The 15,220-nt window shown below is 37.6% G+C and overlaps 1 protein-coding gene across 1 annotated transcript; it reads left to right on the forward strand.

Moving 5' to 3' along the window:
• The first annotated feature begins 6,445 nt into the window (after positions 1 to 6,445).
• Positions 6,446 to 14,543, forward strand: LOC149283411 (rho-related GTP-binding protein RhoU-like). Its single transcript, XM_089497593.1, has 3 exons — positions 6,446 to 6,710; positions 11,364 to 11,422; positions 14,088 to 14,543. Exons 1-3 carry the CDS (start codon positions 6,446 to 6,448, stop codon positions 14,541 to 14,543), a joined length of 780 nt encoding a protein of 259 aa, XP_089353719.1.
• Positions 14,544 to 15,220: the final 677 nt, after the last annotated feature.

Consider the following 15,220-nt stretch of genomic DNA (forward strand, 5'->3'; position numbering starts at 1 on the left):
TCCTCTGTTACGGGCGTTCATAGCACTTTTTCTCATTTACTGTCCCTGTTTTCCTTAAATATGATCGGCATTGCGTTGACAAATACTGTTTAGTGTGCCTTTTTTGAGAGTTCAGCAATTGCTGCCCTATATATGCCGGCAGCATGAGTGCATGGGATGCCAACACTAGCAAATGACAGAAATTATTCAAATGGCAACGGGAACACTATGCCTGAGTATAAGGCAATTCTTTTAGTACTTTATGAAATAAATCAAATAAAGGAACACTAAAAAGTTAACTGTACTTTGGAGTCTATTAAGCATGGACTTCGTACATTGCAGCACAAGCAAAGTGATGCATTTTTTAAGCAGAGGTTGGAAAGTGAATCTAATTTCCTCATCCTTAACCTGATCCCATGAAAGCAGCCAGTGTAATTCAGTATATCACCCTTGTATTCATAATAAGTACACACATGTGAGTTAAGCTCACACTGAAGACTTAAACAGAAGTTTAATTTTCCAATCTATTAAAAAAATAGTACATGTGCCAATTTGCATTCAATAGAATATTTTGAAGATTGAGACTTGGTATAAGATCTTCATAAAGTACATGCAACGGGTTCACCAAGAGAGCTGTAGTAACTCCCAGAGATCACCCACATGTATCCTCCTGTTGTCCCCGAAATCACTCCCAGCATGCACACCTTGGAACCCTGCCATGTGTACCCAATAAGTAGACAAAACTACCTTGAACTGAGTACCGCAAGAATGAACATTTTATTGTTGTTAAGCATAGCCTCATATATCCACAGAACTGCATTAACATAGACAAACAGATACATGTATACAACCCAACCTTCAATTCCCCTGGCAACAATCCTATTGATGGGATTAGTAAAACAATGGAGTTCCTACCTGTGCTATCTTTGTTTGACAGCCAGGCTGGAGCCATCTCTGAATACTTTGGGGCCTTGCATGACAGGTCACTCGGTCACAGTAAACTATATGACCAAAAGTATGTAGACACCTGACAATCACACCTACTGTATATGAGCTTGTTGGATATTTCATTCCATAACCACGGGCATTAATATTGAATCACCCCACCACCAGCACAGCCTCCACTCTTCTCAACAAAATTTCATCACTCAAGAGAATACATTTCCATTGCTCCAGAGTCCACTGTAGCTGACACTTGGCATTGCGCATTGGCTTGTGCACAGATGCTTGGCCATGGAAACCCACTCCATGAAGTTCCTGACACATAGTGCTTATGCTTTTCTTTTTTTTTCTTCTAACTTTTATTGTAGACATAAATTATTACAATATTTTTGGATACAGTAAACGGTAAATAACAGCAATGAGAACTTCCATTGACTGTGGCAAGTCTGCTTATTTAAATGAAGCATGTATCAATAATCTTCATTTAAGTTTTGTCCCTGAAGAACAAAAAACATATATAGTATTTAACAAATGACAAATTTGTAAAATTTGAGAAAAAGTTGGTATGGAAAAGGGGCATTGGTGGTGGTGTAGGCTTGATAAAGTGGCGGAGGATTGTGCAACCCCTCTTAGGTCACATTGTAGTTTAGCTCTTTTTTTATTGTGAAGAATTTCAAATATGGCCTATTCACAGATTAAATGTGCCGCAAGATTATATTCCTGGGATTTTTTGTTCTTTTTATATAATTTATTTAATGTTTACCTCCTGAATAAACTTGGTAATCCCAGGGAAATTTGTAAGTGATAGTACATCTTGAAAAAGACGTTTTAACCATTTGTTTGTTGCTATTCTGTGTTTTTTGCACATAGGATTGTGCAAAACTCATTGTAAGTGTCTCTTCACAATTCACAATATATGTACAGTGATATTGTGCCATTGAATCTTTTTATTATTATGTATTCCAGAACCATGGAATTAAATAACTGTTTTTGATGAACTCATTTTTGATGAAACATTCCATTGCTCACTTTGAAGGGTTAAATACACAGTACTACACTATTATGGTTTATTGTATTTTTTCCTTTACATGTATTTGTGCCCCTGCTTTTGAATGTGAATGTCAGCATTAATAACCGATATATTTCCACAATGGAAAATCAAATAGATATATATTCTTGTATGTCTTTGATGAATAATATGTCTTCATGTGTGATTAGATAATGGTGCAATAATGTTGTATTTTTTGTTTAACTTGAGTGGGAAAGTAAGTGGCTTATGGGCCAAGATTGCAGTGGTAGGAATATGTATCCAGTGCCAGGTGTAAGCATCTGGCTTCATTCTGGTCATCCGTGGGAACCATTTAGTCATGCTCCACATTTCACACATGTTCTCGCCCAGAAGATTCACATAAGTTATCTGAAACATTTTTGAACAATTATACACTATATCGTCTGAAATGTTTAAAAATAAAAACAGCCAGCCTCAGCACCCATTATCCATGACCGTGGCTGACTAATTTCCAAGATCAGTATGCAAAACCTTTTACAGATAAATGTAAGAAATATAATGATAGGTGATACTTAAGAGTCTCAGTAAAAAAAGTTAAATTGTTTTTCTTCATTTTAATAGAACTAAAGCACTGTGAAAAAGTATTTGCCTCAATTTCATCTATTTTTGCATGTTTGTCACACTTAAATGTTTCAGATCAAACTAATATTACACAAAGATTACCCAAGTAAACACAATATACAGCTTGAAATAATTTAATATATAGAACAAAAAAAAAACAGCTATCCAAACCTATCTGGCCCTAAGTTATTGCCCTTTAGTTACTTAATCGACCAATTAACCAAATGGAACGCATGATTGGGTTCAATTTCACTAGACACATCCAGGCATGATTACTGTCTTTTTAAATGTACTGCACTAAACCCCGATTATACGCTGAACGTTTGGCCTATAATCGGGCCAATACAGTATTTGTGCAGCAATATCTGCACAGTGATACCACCCATGCATCTGTTTGTAAGGTTGTTTGGGGCCTTAAAGGCCACGTTTGGGACATGCACATTTCAGTTTTTCAATTTGGAATTTTGACATCTGGTAATTCCTTCATGTCCTATGTGGGACATCTTTGAAAAAAGTCAATTCAATTTAGCCCTGTCAAACCATATATTTTTGAAAAGTAGCCCACCCAGGGAATTTCAAATGGTGGAAGTTTAACACTTTTCATGCACTAATTCTACCACCAGCCTTTGTCAATCTTTGCGTGTGTTTTTTCACATGCATTGTACTTTATAGCTCGTGGTATTTGTCACTGCCAAACAACAGTGATACCACAATGCATAGAGTTTACCTCCTAAGTAAAGATTGGTGGTAAAATGGCTGCATGAAAAGTGTCAAAATACCCCAGGATGAATACCCTGGGTTGTCTTCTTTTCAAAAATAAGTACATGTCTGTGTGGGGTGGTGCTTCAGGGATTCATGAAAGATACCAGTGTTACAATGTCACTATTTCTAATTTTGATGAAATGGTTTTGAAAATACAATATGCTTTTTGTACTTGCAAAAACAACAAAAAACAGTGGGCATGTCTAAACTTTTCTTCATTAGCGTTTGTAGATGAGTAAAAAATATTTAATTACATTTTTCACTATTTTTTATTATAGTAAATTAGAGGATATGATAAAAAGATTATCTAAGGAAAACCCTTTTTGTCCTGAAAAAAAAAAAATATAATTGTGTGAGTTACTAATGAGAAAGAAGAAAATTACAGCTAAACACAAACACTCCAGAAACAGCCTTGGTCTCGAAGAGTACAAAAATAAAAAAACAGCCCAGTCCCTAATGGGTGAAAAACTGCGTTTACTGCCTTTGTCTTATGTTAAAATTAGTTGGATGATATATTATACACACAGAGATGTATTTACCATTGGGCTGCCCTATCTGCCTCCTCCGCGGTGGGCATCTTAAGACCTATGTGATCACTCACTGGTAGTGTGCAACTTTGTTGCACTTCTGTTAAGAAGGGAGCGGCAGGGGTTAATACCGACAAAGCCATTGCCATCTTAGTAAGTACTCATAGAATTAATGCTATGTCCAAAAAAAGTAGTTGCTACTTGTCTGTCCTTAGGACTCCATTTGAGGGTTTTTTCAACCTAGTGTTGCAGGTTGGCTACTGGGATGGTAGGGAATATTTCTCTGGGTTTTGCATTTCTAAGGAAAGTGAGGGTGACTCCACTCTTTTTCAGTGGGACACAAATCTCATACTCCCTTGCCATTACATAACAAAAGTAAATAGGAATTCAGAAGGCGGATATGAACTTTATGATTAAGGTGTAGTGAGTAGAAAGATTTTTTTCCTTGGATAACAAAAATCCTTTCGCTGGCCCTAACCATATAATTTGGAAAATATGTACATTTGGATCACACAGAAACAGAGAGAAACAGGTGGTCTATGCTGGAGTTCATAGACTTTGTTTATACAAGCTAGAATATTTCCACTTAGAAACTGTTAGTTGACAACTGAAATACTGCATGACTAACACATCTTAACTTGAAAAGCATGGGTGGTATAAATCACAACTCTAGAGCACACCCAGGATGTGAAACTGTATTGCAGGGGCAAAATTCTTTACATAGGGTCGGGCCGACTTGGACTATGCCACTCGTGGAGGCGGGAACACAGCGGGTGTGATGCTATGAGGGAGTGAGTATGTATGTATGTATGTATGTATATGTGTAAGCGTGTTAGCATGAATGTGATGTGTAAGTGTATGTGTGTGATAGAGTGTGTGTTAGCATGAATGTATAAGTGCCTGTGAGGCAGTGTGTGTGTTAACATGAGTGTGTACCTATGTGGGTATGAGTATGTGTAAGTGTGTGTTAGTGTGAGTGTAAATATGTGTGCCAGTGCAAATGTGAGTTACGGGGTGCAAGGGATTGACAGGGCCACCAGGCTTTACCTGCCCCCCAGAGCTGAAGGTGCCAGCCTCCCCAGTTACTAGCACAGTAGAGCCACAAAATATGTGATTGTGCCAATAAAATGGGTTAGTGATAAAATATTCCACAAAGTGACCTCACCTTGTTGCCCCATCGTAAACTAAAAACAAAAAGGGAAACTATCACATCATAAATGCACCAAAAACCTGACAAAGTTAACCAAAGTGACAATATTGCATTCAACCCTAAACTGTTTTTTGCCCTCTCTCTACCCCCTAAACGTGTATTTTACCCTCCACTTCATCTACCCCTCTGCTCTTTCTGGGAAAAGTGAGTTGCTGTTTCAACAAATTTCACTTCACTTGTATTTTTATTTTTGTCAAGAAGACCCGTGTTCTGGTAAAATGTTACTAATTTAACAATGCAAAATATATGTCCACGCATGCTCTTGCAGCAGATGCTCACTTGGCAATGCATAGTGAAGTCAGTTGACGGGGCAATTCTCCTGAAAACACCTGCTTTAATGAACAAAGACTAAATTAAAAATACAAATTACTTGTGATTGTCTTTAGGGACTTATCGTACACGCCATGCAATAAATGCTAAAATATGTCCCGTGTCAGGTGACAAAACAGAAGACACAGAACAGAAATACAGTGACTCCATTTGTTGAAAAAAGGAAATGGAAAAAATTTAATTATTATCATTATTTTTATTATTATATAGCGCCAACAATTTACTTAGCACTTCTTACAGCACGTACATACAAAGGACATAGCAAAACAAGAATTGGCAGGCTAAGACAGACCGATACATGAGGTAAAAATGAGTGCCTGTTAGCGAGCTTACATCCTTGATATTGTATGTTAACGTTCAAGTTATTGTGCTTTAACCAATGTATTTTGCATTACTGGACATGAACAGATGGCGGCAGTAATGAGCTTACTATTGTGGGAAAAAAGGGCGGGATGAGGGGTGCTTTGTCTCCGCCCACACTGATGTAATCCCCGGGGTGAAGTAGGAGGAGTGCGATCTGCAGGCTCATTCAGCCAGTCAGCGGTGCAGGAGACTCGCTGTCTGAGGCGCTTTATTCTTCTGTCACACTATGTTAATCGTATACAAAGGCTTTGAAGCGATAGAAAAGAAACCTGCTATAGCACCATAACAGCATGCTCGTGGGCCTGTCTCGGAATCATTATTTGAAGTTATTTTTCCACTATTGAAGCGGGGTTTTTTTTTCTGGGTCATTGCAAACCCTTTCATTTCCAGTGGTACCTTCTCTTTATTCTTCTATTTGATTATGTGGAGCACCTGGGGAGCTGCTAGAAGATACAGTCCAAAGGAGCACATGCTACAAAACCAGCAGCCGTCCTAGCGGCTCTCTGCATTGGGATTCAGTCTGCTAGGAAAGGCACGATCTGTGGAGTGGAAAGGATTTCGTGGAATAACCCGTTGATTGATCTGTTCTAGCTGTTCTGCACTGTTGGCCTTGACGTCACTCTTCCCCCCCCCCGTCCATCAGATTGCCCTCAGCTGCTTGATTTCACTTCTTCTTCCACCGGCAGGGTGTCGTTGAAGCCGATGCCTCCCCAAGGAGAGGCGGATTATATTAGTAAACCGGTACCTTCTGGAGGTTGCAATGAAGTCCCCCCTGTCCCTCCTCGGAGGATCAGAAGCCGTGGCTTGGGGGCGTCTAAGGGCAGAGCCGGTGGCCCTGGCACGGAGCGCAAGATCAAGTGTGTCCTGTTGGGCGACGGAGCAGTGGGCAAGACCAGTTTAGTAGTGAGTTACACCACTAATGGCTACCCCACGGAATACGTGCCTACAGCCTTTGACAACTTCTCAGGTAATGGGACACCCCAGTGCATCCCATTTAAAAGCGTCCTGCTTTATATTGATTATATCTAACCGTATGTATAGATTATATATTTTATAATGTATGTAATTTTAATATTCTTACTGAAAATGTGTATGTACTATATTTATATAAAGTAATCGGGAACTTCAACGATGATCTTAAGACCTCCGCATCTCCACAAGGCATGCTAGGGATATTTTAATGTTTTGAATTACTTATTTTAACGCTTTTTAATTACATGACTGGGTTTGACCCATTGTCAGCCGTTTTATCTATTGATAGTTATAGTAAGATTTACTGAGTGATGAGTTCAAGGGTAGCTTCTCCGAGGTCTTCTTCTCTTCCTCCGGTCCTATCAAGTCTCATTGAAGCTCCGCTGCAATCCTTCAATGACTTGCTAAACTTGAGAAAAACTTGTCCCCCCCCCCCGTATGGCTGTACCATATTAAACAGATTAAGCAGCTGTTTAGGATAATTCGGTTGGTTTAAGGGGCCCCTTTGAGGATGAAAGGGGTAGAGCTGCACAAGATTCTGTTTTGTCTGTATATATTTTATATGTGTGTGTGTAAATATAATGTATGTATGTGTGTGTTCTGTAGTTGAAACATAATTATGTATGTTTGTTTATTTACTTGTGTCAAGGTTAGAGCCCAGATAAATCTTCTGGTTCACGGCTCCTGGTTGTTAACATAATAGTTTTACGGTAATCCAATAACACAATTGTTTTGACTTGTAATTTTAAAGAACGTTTAGTTGGAATCAAAATATTGATAGGGACCAAAAAAAGGGAAATAAACTTGCAGGTTACAAAAAATAGTTTTTTTTTTGTTTTGTTTTTTTAAATGTTATTTACCAGTATGTATTTAATCAATTGAAGGAACAGATCCATATCTTATGTGATACAAATTGAAATTATGTTTTTACAAGGCAATACATGCTCCTCGTTTGACTCTATGCACCATTGACCTGTCTAGTTAACTAAAAGTCCTGGCTATAGTTTATCGCAGTTGCATTTAGCACCATTAAGCTCATGAGAGGGTACTTAAATTGGAGAACTGGTGACAGTGGAAAAAGAGGTTTTTCACAGAACAATTTTAATGCTATTGTTTCAGAATAGAAGACTTTAGACAGGATGGTGTCTCTTAATGAATAGTGATTGTAAGACTGAGAAAATGTAAAAACAAAAAATCAAAGGGCGCAGCTACACACCCATTCTCAAGCTATATTTATTTGTCTTGGGTAGGTTAAGGTTGTAGGACTTAAAATGTGCTCCACCTGGACCTGCTTTACCTATTTGGGACTGTTCCTAAATAAGGGCAATGGATCTGCTAACCCAATAATTTCATGTGGGGCAAATTTTAGCAGAGGGTCTCAGGATGAAAACCCTCCTTCTCCATGAATGATGGGGGAGACGGGGAAGCCCTTCACTTAGGTGGCTGGGAATGCCTCACTTTCTAAAACGGTTTCCAGTCCAGGTAGCATTGCGCATAGGAAAAGCTGATCATCAAGTAAATTGGAAAAGAAGAGTGATGAAAACCAGTGTGGAGTGGGTGTGTAGAGAAGGAAATTCAATAAAAATACTTCCCTTTTTGTAGTGTAACCTTCCCGGATACTCAGCTGCAACCCGTACAAAACACTCTCCAGGTGTTTCCAAAATAGAACTAAGAACACTAGGGGGCGCTCGTGTATACCGGTTTCAATGAACAATGAAATAAAAAGAAAAGAATATAATTGTGTGATATTAAACACAAGTGATATCGCTGCAAGTCTGTGTAATGCACTTACAGTGTTTTACACGTATTCAGGCTTCAAGAGACAATCCAGTCTTCAAAAATGGGTGTATGACAAATATGCAAAAAAACAGAGAGACAGGTAGGGACCCCAATGGTGTGTTATCACTCAATGTATGTACCACGCAAAATACCAAAATGTACTTACACTTTGGAAGGGGTTTAAAAAACCCTTACACAGCAAATGTCTTTCCTCTGCTTCTTTTGTAACTGCTTCAGATGATCTGTATATGTGGAGCTGTATCCAATGCTGGAAACAAATTACATCCACTATATCAAGTAAATTGGACAAGGTCCCTAATAAGAAAAGGTCTACTTTTTATGATATGACACCTGGTAGTCTTCTCATACTTCTATTACATTAGGCTTTAGTGCTGACTCCATTAGGGAAGGATGGGGCCCAGGATGGGTCAGGCACTATACTGTATAGCTTATAGCCTTCAGAGACAAAACCAACATCCTTTGTAGAGCTCGTTGAACAAGATCCGTTATTTCCAGATGCAATGTCTTTGTTTATTATTATTTTAAATGTAAGATAGAGAGTACTTGCTCCAGATAAATCTGCTGGTGGCTGAATGTCAACAGCTCGACTGACCAAAGAAAAATGTTACAACCATCAACTGTAAGTTGAATGACTTAGATAACGACAGTGGTAACAGACCCCCCCCCCCTTTTTAGTTTCTTACATAAAGAAAATGTGCTATATTAAAAGGACATGAGGTAGCACCCCATATGACTTAAGTTCCAACTACCTCAACAAACATTTTTAGCTCATAAATGAATCTAGTCAATGCCCGGGTACTTGGGTACGGCAAATACGGCACTAACAGCAAATATCCCAAGTCCAGCAGGTGCCACAACAATAGTTTGTGAGTCTGGCAGGCTAGCTTAGGGAGCCCTTTCTGTGAAAAAGTGGGTAAAAGGAAATCCCACAAAATTACATTTTAGAATTTCATTAGAAGCAGAAAATTTTCAGAGGATAAAAATATAAAAAAAAATCTAATATACGGATAAAAACATGAAGCTATACTAGCAAACTGTAGTTGTGTACATATCGTACTAGAACAGTTGTGTGTCTAAATGTTGTACGGTATGGAATAAAAGGATTTAATGTTGCACATACTATGAATTGTAGAAATACAGGTTACTCTTTAGCTGGTCTGAAATTACAGCTCTATAATAATGCTATCAAGGAAATTGTAGTTCTACGGTAACTGTAGAGGGTACATGCTGTTTTCGATTTAAAGTATATCTGTTAACCTTTCTTAATGTTCTATTAACACACGTAGTGGTGTCTACACAAAAAAAATACAAGTATTGCAAATCTACCATATGCTTATATTATGGAGGCATTGCTTTCCTGGGATTAACGGGGTTTATTGCTCCTTGCTTGAAGTGCACATTGTTGTTGTTGTTGTTGTTGTTGTTTTCTTCAAGCAGCCTTTGTGAGAGTGGGAGATGACAACATCATATCCGGAATTCAACATGCTACTTTTGCCACCGATACCAATCGTGTTGGGCACAACGGTCCAGTAGAATTTTCTTTTGACTTCTCCTTAATATAAAAGCATTGGACCCAGGTCTTTGGCTATTCAAGTTTCACCAGCTGTTGCAATAATAATACACACTTCCAGAGCACCCTGGAATGATTGATGGCCGACGCGTTTTTAAGAGCAAAGTAAACCCTAGGAAATTTAACAGGGTCAGTCAGTGTAGACTATTGAGATACGTTTTATTAAATGCTTGTAGTTTCAAGCGTAGGTATTGTTTGTGGTGAATATTGCATTGTATCACTGTTCATAGTGCAGGGCTGTATTGCTTTTAAGATCATGCATACCCCTCAGATTAGTTTAATTTAAAAAATCAAATTTGGTAATTTCCACTTTAGTAGAGCATAGTCATCTGTTTGCTAAATCTATAGCTCTGGAGACAATTGCTAATAAGCTTGTAGCTTTGACGACTTATTTTTCCCCTGAAACTTTAACTTTAGCCATGGAATTTTATTATATTATAGGTATTTTGGGGAAACTCCCAACAGTTCTCTTATTCCTTCTGCTCAGCTGTAAAATAAGTTGCAAACTGAAGCGTGAAAGTTTAAAATATTAAAACCTCATGTTCATTTCTGGTCTTTTAATTGCCATGTCAGACCCATCTTTGTATACATTAAAAGTAATGAAGACTTTTTAGATTATAAGTGTTGCAGACTTTTAGGAAAGTAGACAATTCCATAAAGGAATATATGGGAAAACTTACCTCTGTCTGCCTCATGCAAGAGTAAACGGGACATGAGTTAAATGTACTGTTATATTCCAGAAAGAAGATATGCCTATAACAGGGAGATTTTGTTAAACTTGTTTCTGCTAAATCATGATGTAAGGCAGGATTGGACCTTTTAACCTATAGTATTGTACAGGAAATAATATTTTGGTTGCTTTCCTTGTGATTTAAACCATGACGAGGTAAAGTGGGGGAGGAGATTGTTCCCTAAGGCTTTGTAGGATAAGAGGGCTTTTGAGCTGCTTCTCCTTTCTTAAAACTCACCCCCCATATCTCTTCAGAGTTTCCATTCTGCCATTTGTCTCTTCATTGGCACAGAGAATTGTGTTTAAGAGTCTCAAAGGGTTTCCTAAGAGGCAGGCTTAACCACACAAGTGTGTATATATATATATATATATATATATATATATATATATATATATATATATATATATATATATATATATATATATATATATATATGTGTGTGTGTGCGTATATATTTATTTATATATGTGTGTATAATATATATATATATATTGTTTAAAACAAATGTTTTTTATATTTGTTTAAATTTTTATTTTTTTTTTCACAGCGGTTGTTGCGGTTGATGGAAAACCAGTGAAGCTTCAGCTTTGTGATACAGCTGGTCAGGTATGTCTTAAACCCTGCATTATCTGTGTATTTACATGTATTAGTACAACCATATAATATTCTATATCTCCCGTACGATATATTGCAGACTCCTAAAGAATTTCCTGTCGAAAAGGTCAATAAGGAAAATAGACTGGTGAAAATACTAAATACTTGTCAGCATGATGTTAAAGTCTATAACCACAACTGTATAAGTCAAAAGCATTATACAAATTTATATAAATTTTTTTTTTTTAAATACCATATGTTGGGTTCTAAGGGAAAAAGAACAGCGTTACACGTCATGTTTAAAAAAAAACAAAACAAAAAAAACCAAAAAAAACAGGGGGGGGGGGAATGTATATGCTGCATTTGTGCTCCAGCTGTGGCTGGAGAAGTCATTATGAAAAATGATACTTATTTGGAATTCAGGAGGCTGGATTGTGTATGGTGCTAACATACTCGATTAGAAGTAGATTAGTTCTATTTCGGGCGCGTCTAAGTACAGCCTATTTATCTGCATAAATCGGTAAACTTTTCTTTTAAAATTATATTTAATCTTTTTATTCCATATGAGAAGCTTAAGTTTTGATCTTCAGCAAGAGACTACACGAATGAACTGTGTATTTCATAATGCTCTTGAGAAATACCTCTTGGACGTTCAAGATGTGATTTCTGATATTGCTTTCACTGCAAAAAGGTTCCCTGAAGGTGAAGAAATGGGGGGGGGGGGGGCAAAAAGCACAGGTGGCAGGGATTCTAGATTTGTTGACTGATTAACAGCTAACTATGTAACTAAGCAAACCATTCTGATAAAAAAAAACACCTTTTTAAGTGGCTAACAGATTAAACACATAAATCGGTTTCATTGGAGTATAGATATGTAATACATTTATAAATGTGAAAAGTATTTTGGTTCCCACAGTGTGCTTTGGTCTACCACAAGGGCGTCCAAGTTTTTTCTGCAGTGGGCCACTTCATCAGAATTGTATACGTTCGAGGGCCGCCCTCATTTTTCACTGTGAGAAAATATGGCCTATAATAAGAGATGCAGATTAAAATAAAGTAAATGACACAAAACATTTACTTTTCCTCTCACTGATGTCTGAGCCTAGAAAGTTTTGTGACTACAAATTCAGGATTCTGGATTAGTAAAAATGAAATAGTTCCATTTATTCTAGGGAGACACCGAAATGAAAATTCTGGACCAAAACCAAAAATTCATGGTTCACTTAGCCGAAAATGACCCCCCCACCTTTAAAAATAATTTTAAAAAAATCCCACAATTTTAAGTAAGTAAGTTACACACCAAAATTGTACATAAAATGTAATAACAATGTTAATATATGCCGTATTTGCTTGATTATAACACCAGGTTTTTTCAGAATGCTCTGAAAAATACCCCTCGTCTTATAATCGGGGTCGTCTTATAATCAGATCTCAAATAGGTCTGACTAAGATCCAGATCCCCCGCAACGCTGCAGGGGACCTGGATCCTCCTGCCCCCCCCCCCCCCCCCACACACACACTTACTTACCGGTATAAATAATGTGTGTGTGTGTAATGAATCTTAACAGAAATCTCAGGCATACCCAGATTCCAGCATGTACTAGTTGGCTGAGCATAATAGGAGTCTGATTGCTGTCAACAATCATATATAAATTAATATTGTTGTATTTTTTTTTTGTCCAATTTTGGCGTGTTAACCACACTTTTATTAAATGTAAGTAACACACCACAATTGGACATTGACGGTATGGGGTCAGCACATCACTTACAGCCACCCTGTACCATCCCCCCCACACATCCATGCTATCACACACACTCGTTCATTCATACACTTGTTCATTCAGATTCATTCCCTCAATCACACATACTCATTCAAACACCCTCCCTCACCCCCTTACCTGCACTGCAGCTCTCTCGATGCTGCTCACAGACTTCAGCAGGGGGTGCGGCCTCCCTCTGCGTTCTCTCGTACTGCACAGAATGAATTCTAAGAGACTAAGTAGCAGCACAAGGGTTAACGATCCAGTAATCACTGTAAAAAATCTCTGATAAATGGGTGCTTTTACTAGTGTAAGAACATAATTTCTTACAGAATGGATATCACATTGAAGATGTGTTGCAGAGATGGGCACCAGTTTACTAATACCCCCCCCCCCAATTATTAAAACAAGGGGGGGGGATACATTGAATATAAGGTGGAGATTCTGGTTACAGGGAATTATCGAAGTTGGGTATGTTTACACTACATGAATACTTTTGAAGGGATATGCTAACATTTTATAAATATATTCAGAGTCTGTACAAAGAACTCTCTGTGGATTTGTTAATCAGTGTGGCTTTGCAGATTATACAAGGTCATCTCTTACGATTTAAGAAGCTTTGGGCATTCAAGAATATAAAAGGTTTATTTTCTGATGCTTTCTTAGTGAAGACACAGTTATAAGAAATAATTTGAACACAGACTGAAAATCTAAAAAAAACAAACAAAACATGATGAATTACTAATGGATTCTCATTAAGCTGCCTCTCAACATTATTTTTATGAATTATTGTTTTTATTACAAGTTTTACAAAATTCTTTCATGAGTTTGCGAATTACAAATTAGTTTTCTAACCAGGGAGTTGTGTAGCATAAAGAGTTAAAATGAAAGGTTTTTCTTTTCACTTTATATTGCAGGATGAATTTGACAAGCTGCGTCCCCTGTGTTATACAAACGCAGACGTGTTTTTACTATGCTTCAGCGTTGTAAGCCCGTCATCTTTCCAGAATGTCTGTGAGAAGTGGGTTCCTGAAATTCGTTGCCATTGCCCAAAAGCTCCAATCATTCTGGTTGGTACACAGTCGGACCTCAGAGAAGATGTGAACATCTTGATTGAACTAAACAAATGCAAGGAGAAGCCAGTGGCGGAGGAGGCAGCTAAGCTATGCGTTGAAGAAGTCAAAGCTGCCTCTTACATTGAGTGCTCGGCGTTGACTCAGAAAAATCTTAAGGAGGTCTTTGATGCTGCCATATTGTGTGGAATTCAGTATTCCGATGCTCAACAGCAACCAAAGAAATCAAAGAGTCGGACTCCAGACAAAGTGAAAAATATTTCAAAGTCTTGGTGGAAAAAATACTGCTGCTTTGTGTAGTTGCTGTGCCTAAAACCAATTTAAAATATATATTTTTTATTTCTTTTACTTTTAATGAAACCATTGATTTATGACAGTGCTTAGTTTGTCCTGACGACCAGAAGTTGTGGATTGCAACCTTATTTGCCTTTCATTGAGCATTGGCAAAAATACCAATAATGGTACATTTGAAAGAGAACATGGACACCTGGTCACAAGGATTATACTGTGTACTGCATCTTTATTCTTTGCTCTGCAAGGGTCCAGAGATTTCCTTATCCAAAATGTAATATCTTAAAAGCTATATTAGCTTTATAGTTAGTACAGAAACCCAAACGATGTAAAAATGTTCAAAACTGTAACATATATGCTGCTTCTGTAAATCATAATGCTTCTAGATAACCTTTCATGATTCAAAAGCAAACAATACTAACATTAGTATTTTATGCAGATTTCTATTTCCGTTTGAAATTATTAACCCACTTATCATATAGATTATTGTTTATTTTTATTGTATATGGACGTTTTTTGGGCTGTATTTTTAACAAATCAAGAGCTAACCTGTAACCCTACATGCCAAGTCCTGATTTTCATTTGCACGGTAGAACTTGGTCCAGCTTGGGTCAACCGTATTGTTCCATCTTTTGCTCAGTGGCACCCTAAGAGTGTATCTAGATGTCTGCAAAATGAGCTGACAG

This window comes from Sceloporus occidentalis, unplaced genomic scaffold (assembly GCF_023333645.1).
Source record: "Sceloporus occidentalis isolate IW3139 unplaced genomic scaffold, rSceOcc1.0.p SCAF_105, whole genome shotgun sequence".
Taxonomy (NCBI): Eukaryota; Metazoa; Chordata; class Lepidosauria; order Squamata; family Phrynosomatidae; genus Sceloporus; species Sceloporus occidentalis.

Coding starts and splice junctions, on each gene's coding strand:
- LOC149283411 (XM_089497593.1), top strand. CDS start 6,446: ATGCCTCCCCAAGGAGAGGCGGATTATATTAGTAAACCGGTACCTTCT. Junction 6,711..11,363: donor AGCCTTTGACAACTTCTCAG/GTAATGGGACAC, acceptor TTTTTTTCACAG/CGGTTGTTGCGGTTGATGGA. Junction 11,423..14,087: donor TTTGTGATACAGCTGGTCAG/GTATGTCTTAAA, acceptor TTTATATTGCAG/GATGAATTTGACAAGCTGCG.